The sequence below is a fragment of the Abramis brama genome (assembly GCF_963993115.1).
Source record: "Abramis brama genome assembly, chromosome: 20".
NCBI classification, from domain to species: Eukaryota; Metazoa; Chordata; class Actinopteri; order Cypriniformes; family Leuciscidae; genus Abramis; species Abramis brama.
In genome coordinates this window covers 15860785-15878044 of record NC_139982.1, presented here as the reverse complement: position 1 = coordinate 15878044, position 17260 = coordinate 15860785, and the positions used below count along the sequence as shown (strand labels likewise).

Genomic DNA, 17260 nt, shown 5'->3' with positions numbered 1-17260 from the left:
CCTGCTGCAACTACTTTGTCGACAGAAGCTTTTAGTAGTGCAAGAGATTTATTCAGTCTATTCAGGTGTAATAGTACATTAAAGTACTGTATATAATACTGAAAATATTGTATAATGTCTAATGTTTTCGGAGAATATTAGTTTATTCCTGATGATTCTTCTGCATGTTAGGTTGTGCGGTTAAAATTTAAAGAGAATACTAGTATATACTGTATGTATGTGATATATTCAGCCGTCAAGAAAATTTTACTTCAACCAGGTAATCAAGGTTGGCAACCATGGCCATGACACTACTCATTGTTAGCATATGCATTTACACCATCAAAATTAATGATCACTTAAATAAGAGGAATTTAAACAATATAAAAATTACAATTGTGGCTTGCTGTCAGATATTACAGACCTCAAAGGGCATTTCATTACATATTTCACACAAAGAATGTTCTTGTTGCCATTTTTTTATCATGCTGATAAAAGTTAATATTATCTTGTAACATTTAAAATAGTAAATATATTTTAACAATCATCAACAGTTTAAATTGTGACTTATAAACAAATGTAATTTGATACTCTTCCAGAGAGAGATAATGACAATTCCTTATGTAATACCATATTGGAATAATATTGTAGAGAATTTCCCATGGGAGAAAGTATGGTCTTTGTCTGCTTTGTCTGCCCCCTGCTGGTGAGGTCGACTAACAGCTATGGAGATTATCAATCGGCAATCTACTGATATTCCTGCCATTCTCGGATGTCAAATGTTGAATTTTCTGTCAAATTTGAACCACTGAATTTGTGGAAGCGAATTTGTAAAGCGAAATAAAATAGACCGAAAATTGCCTTTCGAATATTATAGGTTGTATTTTTAAACATAATGAATATTTTGGAAGTGAAATCTGAAAGGTGAATATGGATTATTGAATTTTTAATAATGACAATGTGTGTGAAATGTTTTGAATTGAAATATTCACAGCTTAAACATACAACCATGTTGAATTTCAGCCCATAAAAATGCAAGCCCTAAACAATACAATGCATTAAAATGCAAGCAGGGTTAATGCAATACATATTTTTTCAGTTAGTGCAATTCAACAAGCTTTTTTGTTTCAAAAACATTTGTCATTATTTTACTTCCATAAACGTTGAAGTGAATTGCTGTTTTTGTCATTCTTTTGAGAAGATGTTATTCACTTGTTTTGTCAATTTACCCAGAGACATTTTGGTCAGATTTGTTAAATGTTTATCCATTTTGTAAATAACTTTTCTTTCTGTTTTAAAGGTATTTTCTTTGGATTGTTTGACTACTCAAAAGAGAACACGTAAAAGCTGACACCAAACTACTACATAATTGTAATGTTCTTATTAATAGCTGCTAAACTCCTTACCTCTTTTTTGTTAAATAGTCAATTACAAGGGATTCTGAGGATCATCTGATGATAACAAATCTGCCAATTTGCCGATGACACCACACTTTAAAAAAAACTTAACCTTGATCACATCAAAGTTTTCTCTAAAGCTTCTGGACTATCTTTGAATTTTGATAAATGTGAACAGCTTCCTTTAAAACAACACCAAAACAACTTTTCCACTTCGGTCCCCCTACAGGTTGGAAGCGGAAATGTCCATTACCGCTGTCGTGAATAGTTTAGCCTATTGTCGCACGCTCACTGTTTATCGAGCACCGGCTTTGGAATGAATGATGTCCACAGCAAGGTAGAGTATGTTGCATGATTTTATTAAAGTATGATGTATTGCAACATCAGAAACAAAGAAAAACTTAATAATGACTATTGTAACGCTGGCCGTAAATCAAGTCAAATTTGTAGTTTCTTATGTCTCATTCGAACTACAGAAACACTAGAAACCGAATCTGAATCTGGCAAACTTGCATATTGCGGTTATAGCAAATATAGGGCCGCAAAGCGAATGCAGAAGTGCCTTTCGCCTTGTTACGACTTGATGAACCACTGAAACGATTTTGGAAACATCATTTTAAGGTATGAAATAATCTTTAATGTTGCATTAAAGTCTTGCTCTGCCCCTCCCTGCACAATATTCCTGTTAAGTCTCAAGTGAATTATTTGGGCATAGTCATTTGCAAAGATGACAATGCGAGGGAAAAACTAAACTGTGATCCGGTAATTGCTAAGGCTAAGAAAAAGTTAAATTCCTGGCTCTAAAGAGACTTAAGCAGCGAAATTACCCTGAACAATTTGTCCCAGGAACTTTTATCCCCCAGACCTGTTGCTGTCTGCGTTTCCACCGCGGTCTAATGCTGCGTTCCAGGCAGGTTTTTGAGCACGTAAATCACGACTTCAAACCACGACTCACGACTTTATAGCGTTCCAGGCAACCTGTAACCCGTGTTTTTCCAACCTTATACCCGTGAAAGTGCACTGGAACGGCAGTCAAACCCGTGACTTCCCACCCGTGAACTTGTACTATCGATGTACTCCCAGTTACGAGTTGGAAAAACACGGGTTACATGTTGCCTGGAACGCAGCATCAGTACCATGACGATTAGGCAAATTAGTCTAGTGATGTAGGACTGTGCGCTACTTTACAGTTCCTGATGGATTTCATTCTCTGAATTTAAGCTTAATAAAGCCTGAACCTCGTCGTCGGTCTTTCGGTCGTATTTTTTAAACTCCATTGTTGATTTGAATAGTACGGAGCCCCTAAAGGGACGTGGTGGTGGAAAAAATTGTAGGATGGGAGAATTTTTTTTTCCAAAATCTTTTGCGTTCCCTCGCAAAACTTTTGCGTTCCCCCGAGAAACTTTGCGTTCCCACACAAAACTTTTGCGTTCCCTCGCAAAGATATTTGCGTTCCCACGCAAAACATTTGCGTTCCCACGCAAAGCGTTCCCGCGCAAAACCTGTTTTGAGCTCGGACAGACACTTCCTGTTGTAATGTCCCGCTGGCAGTGTTTCAGAGCTCCGTACGTTAATGGAGCGTTTCATAGTGTTTGAACTTGGACTCAAATATAAAGAAATGCGGTCAGTGCTTAACTAAAGGAGTTCAGTGAAGTTGGCAATATTCACATAGGCTATTCGAACTTCCCTATTCTTGAGCTAAACGTTGTTAAAACACAAACGACACCTATTTACAATCACAGTAACCTAGACAACGAGCTACAACCCGATTCTCATCAAAACAAGCTTTATAATATAGGCTAAATTGATCTCTATGAGCAGGCGGCTGAGAGACTAGTTCAAAGGGACCGTCTGCAAAGTGCAATATAACCCAAAAAACGACTACAGCATCAACTCATAGTCAAAAATACAAAAATAGTCATTAACTTCAATGTTACAAACTGTAGTGCCACCCAATTCAGTTTACACATCAATGGTGACCCACTGGTCATACTACACTGCTTTTGCACATTTTATATTATGAAAAATATTCAATAACTTCACTGTAACACACCAAATTTAGTTCACACATCACCGCTCTAATGTTGGTTATAGACCTACAACAATTAGTTTGGGAAGTAATTGCACATAAAAAATAAGTAGGCCTATTCTTTACACAAATTATATTGGTACTGTAGGCAGCTTTTGCATTATATTTGCTTACTGAATTTGATGGCATTACACTGTACACTGTATGTAAGCCTACACTTCACACAGTGTGAAGTTATTTAATATTTTTTTCTAAAAAGGGTGAAGTTATTGCTTTTATTTCATAATAAATAATCATAAAAATTATGCATTTTTTATCAAACTAAGTAATGTAGTATAACCAGCAGGAGAGCAGTGATGTGTGAACTGAATTTGGTGACAATTCTGCACATTTTATATTATTAAACATAGCTTCACTGTGACACACTGTAGGCTACTGACAGTACAGTGTGTCACAGTGAAGCTATTGAATATGTTTAATAATATAAAATGTGCAGAAGGGTTTTGGGATTTGCACTTTACAGACGGCCTCTTATTTGGACTTGTCTCTCATTCGTCTGGTTAGAGACAAATTAATATTATAAAGCTCGTCTTGATGAGAATTGGGTTGTAGCTCGTTATTGTGATTGTAAATAGTTGTCGTTTGTGTTTTAACAACGTTTAGCTCAAGAATAGGGAAGTTCGAATAGCCTATGTGAATATTGCCAACTTCACTGAACTCCTTTAGTTAAGCACTGACCGCATTTCTTTATATTTGAGTCCAAGTTCAAACACTATGAAACGCTCCATTAACGTACGGAGCTCTGAAACACTGCCAGCGGGACATTACAACAGGAAGTGTCTGTCCGAGCTCAAAACAGGTTTTGCGTGGGAACGCAAATATCTTTGCGAGGGAACGCAAAAGTTTTGCGTGGGAACGCAAAGTTTCTCGGGGGAACGCAAAAGTTTTGCGATTTTTTTAAATCTCCCAACCTAAAATTTTTTCCACCACCACGTCCCTTTAGGGGCTCCGTAGAATAGCAAACAACTCTTACTGCACGCAACGCAACAGATTTTTAAAAATGGTGAGAATGAGGTCTCTGCAGAGCAACAAAGGGCGTTCCTCAATTTTGGGGCGTTTTCCAACTGGGTAGGCGTTTTACAACCTCTGTGCCTGGTTTGCTAAAACTTGAGTGGGCGATTCCTAATACTTGAATATGCTTTTCCCATCAGATAGCCTATGAGTGATAAAGCGAGAAAGCGGTGAAATGAGGAGAGAGATCACCTGTCCTGCATATGGATGTAAGTGGATTTTTGTAAATTCTCATTTTGTCTAAGTTAATGTTTTAATTAGTTTGTGTAAATTTGCTTGCAACATGATTAGACAGAAAAAGCTCCAAGAGGTCTGCCACTTACAATCTATCGCTAACCATTAGCAAACATTCGCTAACTTTTTGGTGCATAAGTTTGTTACTTTAGTGTTGATAGTGGTAGTTTGCTTATTTTTTTCCTGTCGGAGTATTCTAATATAAAAAAAATAGTTAGCTTGTCAGACTAGAAAACAATAGTTGTAAACAAATGTTAATGGACTATTCCACCGAATAGGTGCCATTTATGTCCCCAGGACATTATGGCCCGGTTTCACAGACAGGGTTTAGCCTAAACCAGGATTAGTCCATAGTTCAATTAGGACATTTAAATAATTTTCATAAACATGCTTAGAAAAAAAAGAGACAAAACAAAGGCACTGATATATTTTAAGATCAGTCAGTGCAAGTTTATTTCAGTTGGAACAGCTCAGACTTACATTTTAGTCTAGGACTAGGCTTTAAAATTGTTTGTGAAACCGGGGGGTATATAGGTACTAATATGTACAAAAAATAACTATAAATACATTTTAAGGAAAGTGTTGTGCACATTAATCTAACTGGAAATTTTATCTAATTAAAAAATTATTAAAAACTATAATAATTTTGGATAAATAACGTTTTCATTAAGTCCAGAACACACTCCCTTTATATATGAAATGGTGTTTGAGTGTGAGGTGCGCTGTAAGAAAACAAGAAAAGCTCCACAGAAAAGCTGAAAAAGCATTGCTTGTTAAGTTTATTATTTTTAATATCAATTTTAATGTAATATTTATAATTTTTCTGTTATTTATATTATATCTCATAACCCATTATGTACCCCTAAACATAACCCTAACAAAAACCTCTGCAGACCACTAGATTTAAATAGAAACATGATTTGACCTTTTTTAGCAGTGAGTTCAGCTCACTAGTCAATGTTCAACACTCTTCATTATATCAGTGCAGGCATAAATACCTCACATGTGTAGTCAATCCTATAGACTAACATAATGGATGAATGTTAAAATGTAAAATGAATATGTACAGAGGAGGAAACTTTTTTTTAAATTAAAATGGATGAATTTGTTGTCTATTCAGCACATCACAATTCAGCGGAGAGGACAAGAGCCTCAACCACAGCGCTACCTTGCTGCTGTGGAGTCTTCATTCTAATGGTAGGATCAATGGCTACTATTGGTTCTGCAGGTGCCATGTCAGAATTAAACCCATGTGCAGTTATTAATACATAATTCATCTTGCTGTATGCTCTCTATGTCATCATGGGGGGAACATTTGACTTTTCACAGGTGGGTTTTCCAAGCTCATTAAAAAACATTCTGTAAGTTTAAGAATTGTTTTGATAAACTTGTGCTTTTTCCAACTATAGTCAGACATACCAAGTATAAGAAGATGGTGGTCTGTCCTTTTGCTGGAGAAATTCCCACCAAGGTGTTTGACTCTTTCTTTCTTTCTTTCTTTCTTTCTTTCTTTCTTTCTTTCTTTTTTATTGTTATTAGTCCTTTTCTAAAAAATAATGACAAGGATTGCAAAATGCCTTTACAGTTAGTGTGACTTTTAGTTTTCATATCTTCATGCAATGAAACTTGATATACTGTATTAATGTGTTTTTATGTCATAAATTTATCAAAATCGGTCATGGAAATCCAGCAAAGAAAGAGAAGGCGGATTGACAAGCCACACAAAACTGCTATGATTTATTTTGTTTGAGGTGCTCTATTATTTATAGTAAATGTTGACTGTCATTTACTGATGTTCTTCATTTGTCCCTTCATAGTGGCAACCGTTGACCAACCCCTGAACATACAGGAGGCATGTATTTGTTGTTACTTCAAGATGGTGACGTTGCAATTGGCTCCCTTGCCCTCACCTGCATGTGCTTCAACAGCATTGTGAGCATGGATAGTTTCCGCCGAGAGGCTCACTTTCGGTGGTTGGACAGTAAGTTTTATTAGTGTCACTGTTTAGTTAATCACAGCTCTCTCTCTGTTTTTTCTCAGTTATGTATGGTTGAATATTAAGACAATGATGATGTCAGCTGACAACTTTTTTTTTCAGGTGTCGTGAACTGGAAAATTTCAGAAACCTGTACAGGGTTCCATACAGTCTATCCAGATGTCTCCATTGTGAGACTACATACAAAGACTGTGGTGAAGGCTACAGAGGAAGAGGGCAAAGAGGTGTGATGCTGGGGTTCTTTGGCTCTGATGACTTCCAAGGATACTGCGGAGACGACTGTTTCTATGAGGCTGGAGGAAGCATCTAATGTTTCATGCAATGTGTTCCTCATGTTTGAACTTGCCACATTTATTGCTTGCTTATTTTATTTTATTGGATTCTCTCTTTTTTACTATTACATTAAGTAGAGAATGCTGCATTTATCAATATAGTTTTTCATCATATTGGTTACAGTATCTATACGGTCAATAAAGTGATGCTAATGTTTTAAGTTTTCAGAGTCATTATTCTAAGTTAACACATTTTACCTTAATTTAAAGGTCAATACGTTTTACATTATATATCATTTAATCTAAGCTACAAATATCACTTAAATATCAGTCATTACATATATCATATTTTGAAAAATACAGGTGAGAAAGACCAATACAATCATTTTCACCATTGCTGTAGGATTTGGTAACTTTATTGGAAATTGCTATTAATTTTCCTTGTTATTCACGGTTACAACTTGATTTATGTTGTGGTGTTAACACACACAAAACGAAAATAAAACTAATGTAATTATAGTTGAGTAATAAAGTAATTTTTAATACTTTTAGCTTTTAAGGTTTACATTTAGAGAAAAATTGCATGCAGGTAGGAGAGATTATAAAATATAATACACACTCACAGGCTATTATACAAGATCTGTATCTTATAACATAAGAACGGGAAATTTGGTTTATGAAAGAATTCCATATTAAAGATCTCTCCGTAGTTTAATGTAACACTTTTTTAAAATTTTATTTTTAAGAAAATAGGTACTGTAGCCTGTATTTTATACACATATTTTATTTTGACATACATGTTGTCGCGATATCGACATAATAGTAAAAATCAAGAAAAAAAAACATGGAAAAAACGAGAAATAATAACGCATATCAGTTTCTGAAAGGGCTTCCGTACGAGAAATAATAATATGAACTCAACCAATTAGTATGCGGACTACATCACAAGCAGGGACTTTCTGAGGGGGAAATATTTAAATGAAGGCATTTAATTTACAAACACAATTTTAATCCCCACAGTTATTTTATTTGGAATAACCAAGATGAGTTTTTCCAGATTGATTTAATAATGCTATTATTTTGGTTTCTCAACTTGTAAACACAAATGGACATTTGTTTTCTTATTCTGAATTCATAACTAAATATTGTATTCTTGTCACCCCACACAATACCCCATTACCGTTTAGTAAACTAATGTAACATGCGTTCTATTGGCGTTGTCTGTGCGCATGCATGTCCGATTACTTTGACGTTAAACCCGTGAAAGCACGATTGCTTCAACGCTTATGTAAATGCCGTTAAAAAAACGGTTAGCGTACTGTTGTGCAAGTAAACGCACTCATTATGACACATGAATCTGACTTACCATCCTCTGCTTTCACAGTGTTTTGGAGAGTCAGTGCGATCAGCATGCAGAGTGAAAGCACGACAGACTCCCTCATCGCCATGCCGTGAACGGTCCAGTCCTGCTGCAGAATGAGCGTTCACAAGCACAAGTGTAACTGCGTGATCTGGCCACACTTTTAACTTTGCAATGGGAACTGTGGTTGCCAGATTTTTTTTTAAAGCCACGATTTAAAACTTAAAATTAAATGTAATATTTTGATCTTCAGCTCTTTGAGGATCACTATTTTCAGGAGGAGTTTCATGGACGTGAATGTTATTCATAAATGTGAAACAGTTGGACCGTTTGAAGTCAGGCAAGGTAGCCTACATGTAGAAGTAATGAGAAAAGATATGGTGTATTGTTTACCTGTCTGACAAGAGCTGTGCATATTGAAGTTGCACACTGGACACAAACTCATGTTTAAATGCCATGATCCGATGCTGTGTGAGCAGGAGAGGTCAGGTGTCAATCATGAGAAGTGACAATGGTATTAATTTCATAGGTGCTGAGATTGAAAGCCATTTAACAATGGAACCAATTAAAAATGTAAATTATTCTCATGTAAAAGGGAATACAGTGGATATTACTCTCAGTGAAAAATCCTGAGATCTGTGCTTAAAGAACAAACATTCACTGATGAGAGCTTGCATATGCCTGTGTGAAGTAGAAGCATTAATAAACAACAGACCACTTAGTTACAACAGATGATCCCACAGATCTTGAACCCTTGACACCTAATCACCTGTTATTAATAAAAAGGCAACCATGCAGCCTTACCTCCTGGACTTCTCAAAAAAAATATGCACGTCGCAAATGGAAGCAAATTCAGTATCCTGCTGACCTGTTCTGGAAGCGATGGGTGCGTGAATATTTACCTTTGCTTCAGGAACGTTAAAAAAGTAGTACTCAAGTAGGGCCTAAAGAAAAGTCTTTCTGTTGGAGATGTCATCCTGATAATAGACGACTCGTCCGCAAGAAATTCATGGGTCTTTGGAAGAATCATGAAAGTGTTCAGGTAAGATGCGTATTGGTTAAAAATAAGACCTGTTGATAAGTGGTAAATCTGTGAAATGGACTGTTCACAAACTCACTTTGCTTATTACACACACAGGGACGTGCAGTAGCACACAAACTAGCCAAAAAATAAAAGGATTACAATGTAAAAGATTATTATTGTGTACATGGGTGATTCTACAACTAGGAGCAATTTTGGCACTGTGAGCTTATGGAAAATTCACTCTCTTAAAACACACTTAAAACAATCTTCCTAGCTTCATTCATGTGTCTTCTAACACAATATAACAGTGGGCAGTTATTATTTTTAACAGTTTTTCTGAAGAGCGCTTTCAAAGATGTCATTTCCACCACTTTTCAATTTATGTTTTTTATTACAATATAATATTGTAAAACTGATTATATAAGATTATGTATCAGTCAACAACATCAGTGGCTACCTAATCATGTAACAAAATAAATCTTAATACTTCATGAACTTAATGCATTTTTATTTAAAGTTGCTAAATGCCACGAGTTGGGATTTTTGCCTACAGCATTTCATTTTTCAGGTCACCCATACATATATTGTAAGTAATGAACTATTAATACTTGATTTAAAATACATTTAGATCCACATTATTGGTTATTCTTATTTATTTTTTCTTAAAAACTGTAGTGGTGGAAATGACAGTTTATGGTGGAAAGATTGTTTCTGTTTATTTTTACTTAAATTGCCAGTCCAAAATATTTTAAACCATGTATTTTATTATTTAACATATATGAGTTAAACAGTATACCTAAAAGTTTTAAAAATAATGATTACAAATGATATGCAAATTATATGAACCTGCTCAAAACATTCATATAAATATAGATAAATAAAAATAAATAACTCACAAATAAAATCAAAGTAAAAAAAAGCCATTTTTTTATTTGTAATAGTTTGCATGCTTATGACCATACAAAATGTTTATATGTTTATATATGATACAGTTTGTATATATTACCCCAAATTTCCAAATAATTCCCTTTAATTTCCATAATTCCCATTAAGTTTCCAACTTGGAATATTTACAAAAACATTTTTTTTAATATATGATACAGTTTGTATAAATTACCACAAATTTCCAATGAATTCCCTTTAATTCCCATTAAGTTTCCAACTTGGAATATTTACAAAATTCTTCCCATAGAAAGTTTCTGGAAATTTACCGGAAATTTGCATCCCTAGTTCTGACCCCATTTTTTATCATTAAGTGTCCTGATTAACAAATTGGATACGAATGCCATTCCATGTTGACTTCAATTCCAAGTTTTCTTCCAATTTTAATGACAATTTAACAAAGTACTGTGCCTAAAACGGCAATTTATACATTTGTGCTGTTGCAACTATATTGATTTTATTTTAATTTAATATTATGTAATTTAAGCTGCGTATGTTGACTGCTAACTATTTGAATCACATTTCAAAGCATTTGTGGAATTTTTTAGTTCGTAAAATATTGAAAGTAAAAACATGTCAATAATTATGATAATTTTATGTGTATTAAAACAGCTTCACTGGCGAATCAAGCGTCCGGTACGGGTGATGTTAATGGTAATATGGAAAAAAAATGACTTATTTGGCAATATTGTCAATAGTTGGATTATTGTTGTCTATTTAAATTTGCCAAAGTCTCGAAGCGCAAATTCATGACTAGTTTGCACCTCGTTGCATTCAAATTCAGGGAGGTTTGCAGCTTTAGCCTTCGTTTGTTCTCAATAAAATGGAGGAAAATCTTAAATGTTGTCCTGCTTTTATTTTTTAAGTGCCAAACAGATTAGTTAAAGTTACTCAAATTCAAACTTTAGCATCAATGCTAATTTGATTTCTCAGGTTATCTATTTAAATTCTTAAAATCACAGTCATGTTTTTGTGTTATTCATACATTTAAGTGCTTTGTGTTCATTTTTGACAAGATAAAGATTTTTTTTTTACAGTTCTAAGTGGTCTCTTTTCTCTCGGCCTTGTCGTATTAGATCTGGAAGCGTCTTGGTCATGAACGCAGAGTGTTTTCCCTTCAGGTTCTTGCCGGGTTTCTGCGCCAGTCCAATGCCGAGATACTCGGCCTCATCCTCATATTCAGGCCAGTGTGTCAGACCCGGACCATTCGGAGACCTGCCGAAAAATAGACATATTAGAGTGCAGAAACAATATACTTTGTTCTTCTACACACACAGAGAGAGAAAATCAGGACGGATATTTCACCCAGTGTGTGCAAAGTTCCCCCAGTAGGCCATCACTGTCCTGCATAGCTCTTCCTCTTCCTTTGTGAAAGGAGCTAAAGGGGTTGAACCGTTAAATGATGTTTTACTACTTATTTAAACTACTTATTTAAAACCCTTTCAGAAAATGTCAGTGTTGGTAAAGAATGCATTTGTTTTTGCAATCGTGAGTCTTACCGGTTGCTTTGAGATGAGCTTTAGCAAAGCAGGTTCCCTGAATAAAGAAAAGTTCATCCGCATGGTCGACACCAACAAAGCTGGGTCTTTTCTTCTGAATCATACTGGGAGGATGCTGGAACTCGTACAGGTAAACCGGCGCTCCTGAGCCTAAAATCACAACAGGGTTCCTTGGTTTTACAAACATTTTTACTCACAGAGTAGTTCACTGTGATTTTGGGGAGCAAAAGGATCATGCAAACATGCACAACTCTCTCTCTCTCTGCATTCTGAAATGATTAACATGATTCACATGATCCTTCAGAAATCATTCCAAACTTTTGAGCAGTAGCGTTTATAATTTTGTTTAAATTTAAATTTAATAAACAACATATTAGTTTTAGTTAATTTAAAGCATCTCAGGTTACAACTGTAACCCTGGTTCCCTTTCGTAGTCACTCCGAGTTACGTCGGATGACGACGAATGGGGTTTCGCTTAGAAAACCTATCATCTTCGAGTATATAAAACGAGCCAATGGCAAAGAAATGCCATGGGTCTGCGGAATTTGCATAGCGTATCTCCGCCCCCCCCTGGGGGTATATAAGGAAGTGCGCTGGCAGCATGCAGATATGTTTTCGCTTCGGAGCCAAGTTGATGTACTTCACTCCACAAGCCAATCCTGAGATTCATCTCTTCTCTTCGAACGAGCCTCTCTCCAAGTGTTGGTGTGACAGCGAGTTCCAGCGAGTGCACATTCCCTGCTTATCTGTGCAGTGATTTGCCAGTGTTTGTGTGTTCTCTCCCTGGTCGCTTCAGCATTTGCGGAGAAATCTCCTTTCTAAAAGAGCTTGCACGCGGCACGTCTTTTTAAAGATGCCTCGCCCGTGCACTTCTGGTTGCGGTCTTCTCATTTCTGACTCTGATGGGCACAATCGCTGTCTTGTGTGTCTGGGTATTGAGCACGCTAAGGCAGCGTTTGTGGATGAGTCATGTTCCCATTGCGGGAACATGCCCATCGCACGGTTGCGGTCTAGACTCAATGACCTTCATGGTAGAGTCCCCTCATCCGCACCCCGATCTACGGGCTCCGCGAGAGCTAGTACTTCGGCTGGCGGCCAGGGTGACCTGAGGGTTACGGTGTGGAACAAAGCGCCGACCATTCCACGCTCCACACCGTCCTCTAGCGCCGTGCAACCCGCGAGCGTTTCAAATGAGCCCGCTGTACAGTCCTCTGACTTGCAGCGGGTCTCATTTGGCGCTCCAGAGGAAGATGTGATGTCGATCGCTGCATCACAAGGTGGGCAGGAGTCCTTGGGAAGTGAGGATTTGGCTGTGCTGCCACCTTCGGGTGTCCCAGCATTGCCCGAGTCTGATCCCGAGATGACGGCCATGCTTTCCCGGGCAGCCGCGGCCATCGGGCTTGAGTGGTCCCCGCCACCTGGTCCGGTGCGCTCGCGGCTGGACGATTGTTTTTTGGGTGCCGCCGCTGATCCTCGTCAGCGCGTGACCCCAATGCCTTTTTTCCCGGACGTGCATGAGGAGGTCACAAGGTCCTGGAAGGCACCCTTGTCTTCCCGTGATCGCTCGGCGACCTCCTCCGCCTTGCCTCCTCTCGATCAGGCGGCCGCCAAAGGGTACACTGGGGTTCCCCGGGTTGAACGCTCTGTTGCGATGCAACTGTGTCCTCAGAGTGCGTCTTCTCGCGGCGACCCTAAGCACCCCTCCAAGGCCTGTAGGTTCTCATCCACACTTGTGGCTAAGGCCTATAGAGCTGCGGGGCTGGCGGCCTCCTCACTGCATGCCATGGCGACACTCCAGGTCTACCAGGCCCAGATGTTGCGTGACATGCACGAGGGGAGGACTGACCCAGGGCTCTTTGATGAGCTGCGTGCCGCCACCGACCTTGCTCTCTGAGCAACGAAGGTGACCGCACGCTCCCTGGGTCAGGTGATGTCCACTTGCGTGGTCCAGGAGAGACATCTGTGGCTCAACCTGGCCGATATGCGTGAGGCCGAGCGGACCCGGTTCCTCGACACTCCCATATCCCAGGCTGGCCTCTTCGGCGGGGTGGTTGAGGACTTTGCCCAGCAGTTCTCGACCACCCAGAAGCAGACTGAGGCTCTCAAACACGTCCTGCCCCGACGGCCAGCTGCTGCCTCCACCCAGCCGTCGGCTCAGGTGCCTCAAGACTGCTCGCCGCCGAGGGCGCCCTCCTACGGCTCCCGCCCCTCCCGCACGGCCCCAGCAGCAGCCTCCATCTGGGTCGCGTCGTGGAGGACGCCGCAGGAAGGCACCACAGCCCTCTCCTGCCCCGGGCCCCGCTAAATGCCAGGCAAAACGGCGCTCCTGAGACGGGCTGCTCAGAGATGGCACTGAGTTCTTCACAGCTTACGAGCGAGCGCGCGCAATCACTGCTGGCTTGCCTTCGTCAGTTCGAGGGCAAGAGTGTGGTCCCACTGAAACTATTTCAGAGGCTCCTGGGGCATATGGCATCCGCAGCTGCAGTCACGCCGCTCGGGTTGCTTCATATGAGACCACTTCAGCTTTGGCTTCGCGATCGAGTCCCGAGGTGGGCATGGCATCACGGCATGCTCCGAGTTCCAGTGACTCCGACCTGCCGTCAGACCTTCACCCCGTGGTCGAACCTCAGTTTTCTTCGGGCCGGAGTGCCCTTGGAACGAGTGTCCAGGCATGTTATTGTGTCAACAGATGCCTCCACCACGGGCTGGGGCGCCATGTGCAATGGACATGCTGCCGCAGGATCCTGGACAGGACCCCAGCGCCTTTGGCATGTCAATTGCCTCGAGTTGTTGGCTGTACGCTTCCGGGCGTTGCTCAGGGGTCAACACGTACTAGTCCGGTCAGACAATACCGCGACTGTAGCGTACATCAACCGCCAAGGTGATCTGCGCTCCCGCCGTATTTCACAACTCGCCCGCCACCTCCTCATATGGAGTCAGAAGCATCTGAAGTCGCTTCGAGCCATTTATATCCCGGGAGACCTGAACCAGGCGGCCGATGAGCTGTCTCGGCTTCGGCCTCTCGCTGGAGAATGGAGACTCCATCCCCAGTTGGTTCAGCTGATTTGGGATCAGCTCGGGGACGCACAGGTAGACCTGTTTGCCTCCCACGACTCGTCCCATTGCGACCTGTTTTATTCCCTGACCGAGGGCACGCTCGGCACGGATGCACTGGCGCACAGCTGGCCGCGGGGCCTCTGCAAGTATGCGTTTCCCCCAGTGAGCCTTCTTGCGCAGACCTTGCGCAAGATCAGGGAGGATGAGGAGCAGGTGATTTTGGTTGCCCCGTATTGGCCCAACCGCACCTGGTTTCCAGAACTTATACTCCTCACGACAGCACCTCCCTGGCCAATCCCTCTGAGGAAGGACCTTCTTTCTCAGGGACGGGGCACCCTATGGCACCCTTGTCCCGATCTTTGGAACCTCCATGTGTGGCTCCTGGACGGGACGAGGCAGGTTTGAGTACCCTACCACCAGCAGTGGTGGCTACCATCACTTCCGCTAGAGCATTGTCCACGAGACATGCCTATGCGTTGAAGTGGAACCTCTTCGTCAACTGGTGTTCTTCTAAACATCAAGAACCCACGAAATGCCCGATCAGTGTCGTGCTTTCCTTCCTGCAAGAAGGGTTGGAGCGAAGGCTGTCTCCCTCCACCCTGAAAGTGTATGTTGCCGCCATTGCCGCACATCACGACGCAGTTGATGGTAAGTCTCTGGGAAAGCACGACCTGATCATCAGGTTCCTGAGAGGAGCGAGGAGACTGAATCCTCCTCGCTCTCCTCTCGTTCCCTCTTGGGACCTCTCAGTGGTTTTAACTGCCCTGCAGAGTGCTCCCTTTGAGCCTCTGCAATCAGTGGAGCTTAAGTTCCTGTCAATGAAGACAGTGCTCCTGGTTGCATTGGCCTCCATCAAGAGGGTAGGGGACCTGCAGGCATTTTCGGTTGACGAAACGTGCCTGGAATTCGGACCGGCTAACTCTCACGTGATCCTGAGACCCCGGCCTGGATATGTGCCCAAGGTTCCCACCACTCCCTTTCGAGATCAGGTGGTGAACCTGCAAGCGCTGCCCTTGGAGGAGGCAGACCCAGCCTTGGCACTGCTCTGTCCAGTTCGTGCACTTCGTACTTACGTAGACAGAACGCAGTGTTTCAGGACCTCAGATCAGCTCTTTGTCTGTCATGGTGGGAAGCTGAAGGGAAAGGCTCTCTCCAAGCAAAGGTTGTCTCACTGGATAGTGGACTCCATTGCTTTGGCATACCAGCAGCAAGGTCGACCAAGGTCCACTCAGAGTGTGGCATCCTCTTGGGCTCTAGCGCATGGCGCCCCGCTAACAGACATCTGCAGAGCTGCAGGCTGGGCGACACCTAACACATTTGCGAGATTCTATAATCTCCGAGTGGAGCCAGTTTCTTCTCATGTACTCGCTTCAACTAGCCGGTAAGAGATTCTGCTCAGGTGTCTTCGCTTGCTCGCCATTCCTCTCCACGGATGGGATACGTGCGATATTCTTCTCAGGTGAGCCTAATAAGCCCTGAGTCTCCTCCAGCACTGACGACGTCAACGCCAGAGTTATGCCACTGGCAGCTTTCGCGCTTGGCTAGGTGCTTCCATGTGCATGGTTTCCCCTCTGGGTGACCCCCACATGTGTATTCCACTGTAAGCCTCTCTGAGCATGTGTTTTCCCATGGCAAGCCACCTTGCCACCCCTGGGGTTGAAATATTCCACCTGCGGCTGGACACCCCAGTGATACTCCATATGCAGCCCCCCGGGGTCATATGTGTATTTCAAGTCCCCCCCTTCGGGCTGGGCATAATTGCATATTTCCACTGAGATATGCTTCCCAGTGTACCTTGGTATCCCTGTGTTAAGTAGGACTCCTTCGTCCGTGCTAGTCTCACGACAGGGAGCTCAGACTTACGCAGGGCACTGGAAGACAGTCGAGAGGTGGCGTGATTACACTGGGAACCCCATTCGTCGTCATCCGACGTAACTCGGAGTGACTACGAAAGGGAACGTCTCGGTTACGTATGTAACCCTCGTTCCCTGAGTAGGGAACGGAGACGTTACGTCTCCCTGCCACTTCCGCTGTACCGCTGGAACGCCTGAGTTCAGTCTCGGCTCCTCAGCGAAGACATATCTGCATGTTGCCAGCACACTTCCTTATATACCCCCAGGGGGGGGCGGAGATACGCTATGCAAATTCCGCAGACCCATGGCATTTCTTTGCCATTGGCTCGTTTTATATACTCGAAGATGATAGGCTTTCTAAGCGAAACCCCATTCGTCGTCATCCGACGTAACGTCTCCGTTCCCTACTCAGGGAACGAGGGTTACATACGTAACCGAGACGTTCCCTGAAAAGGGAGCAAGACGCTGCGTCGAGACGCTGTGTGAACATTATACCCACAACGCCATAGTAACAAGTGCCTGTCAGTGTGAAATCTCTGTGCACACT

The 17260-nt window shown here is 41.5% G+C and overlaps 2 protein-coding genes and 1 long non-coding RNA gene across 4 annotated transcripts in view; 1 reads left to right on the top strand and 2 right to left on the bottom strand.

The window, feature by feature from the left end:
• LOC311070314 (uncharacterized protein) overlaps nucleotides 1-8469 on the bottom strand; it is a 61214-nt gene extending 52745 nt beyond the window's left edge. Inside the window, exon 1 of the mRNA XM_084094094.1 lies at nucleotides 8345-8469. Coding sequence (XP_083950220.1) covers nucleotides 8345-8426 — 82 coding nt within the window. The 5' untranslated portion in view covers nucleotides 8427-8469. The remainder of the gene's footprint in view (nucleotides 1-8344) is intronic.
• LOC311070319 lies at nucleotides 4623-7199 on the top strand. Its single transcript, XR_014603657.1, has 5 exons — nucleotides 4623-4685; nucleotides 5831-5907; nucleotides 6120-6181; nucleotides 6528-6691; nucleotides 6809-7199. It is a non-coding gene; the product is annotated as an uncharacterized lncRNA (long non-coding RNA).
• A 1804-nt stretch (nucleotides 8470-10273) lies between the features above and the next one.
• Nucleotides 10274-17260, bottom strand: part of LOC311070313 (fatty acyl-CoA hydrolase precursor, medium chain-like) — a 68642-nt gene continuing 61655 nt past the window's right edge. For both annotated transcript variants that reach the window (XM_084094092.1, XM_084094093.1), the window contains 3 exons: nucleotides 11804-11953; nucleotides 11610-11682; nucleotides 10274-11519 (listed from right to left, as the gene is read on the bottom strand). In XM_084094092.1, coding sequence (XP_083950218.1) covers nucleotides 11336-11519; nucleotides 11610-11682; nucleotides 11804-11953 — 407 coding nt within the window. In that variant the 3' untranslated portion in view covers nucleotides 10274-11335. The remainder of the gene's footprint in view (nucleotides 11520-11609; nucleotides 11683-11803; nucleotides 11954-17260) is intronic.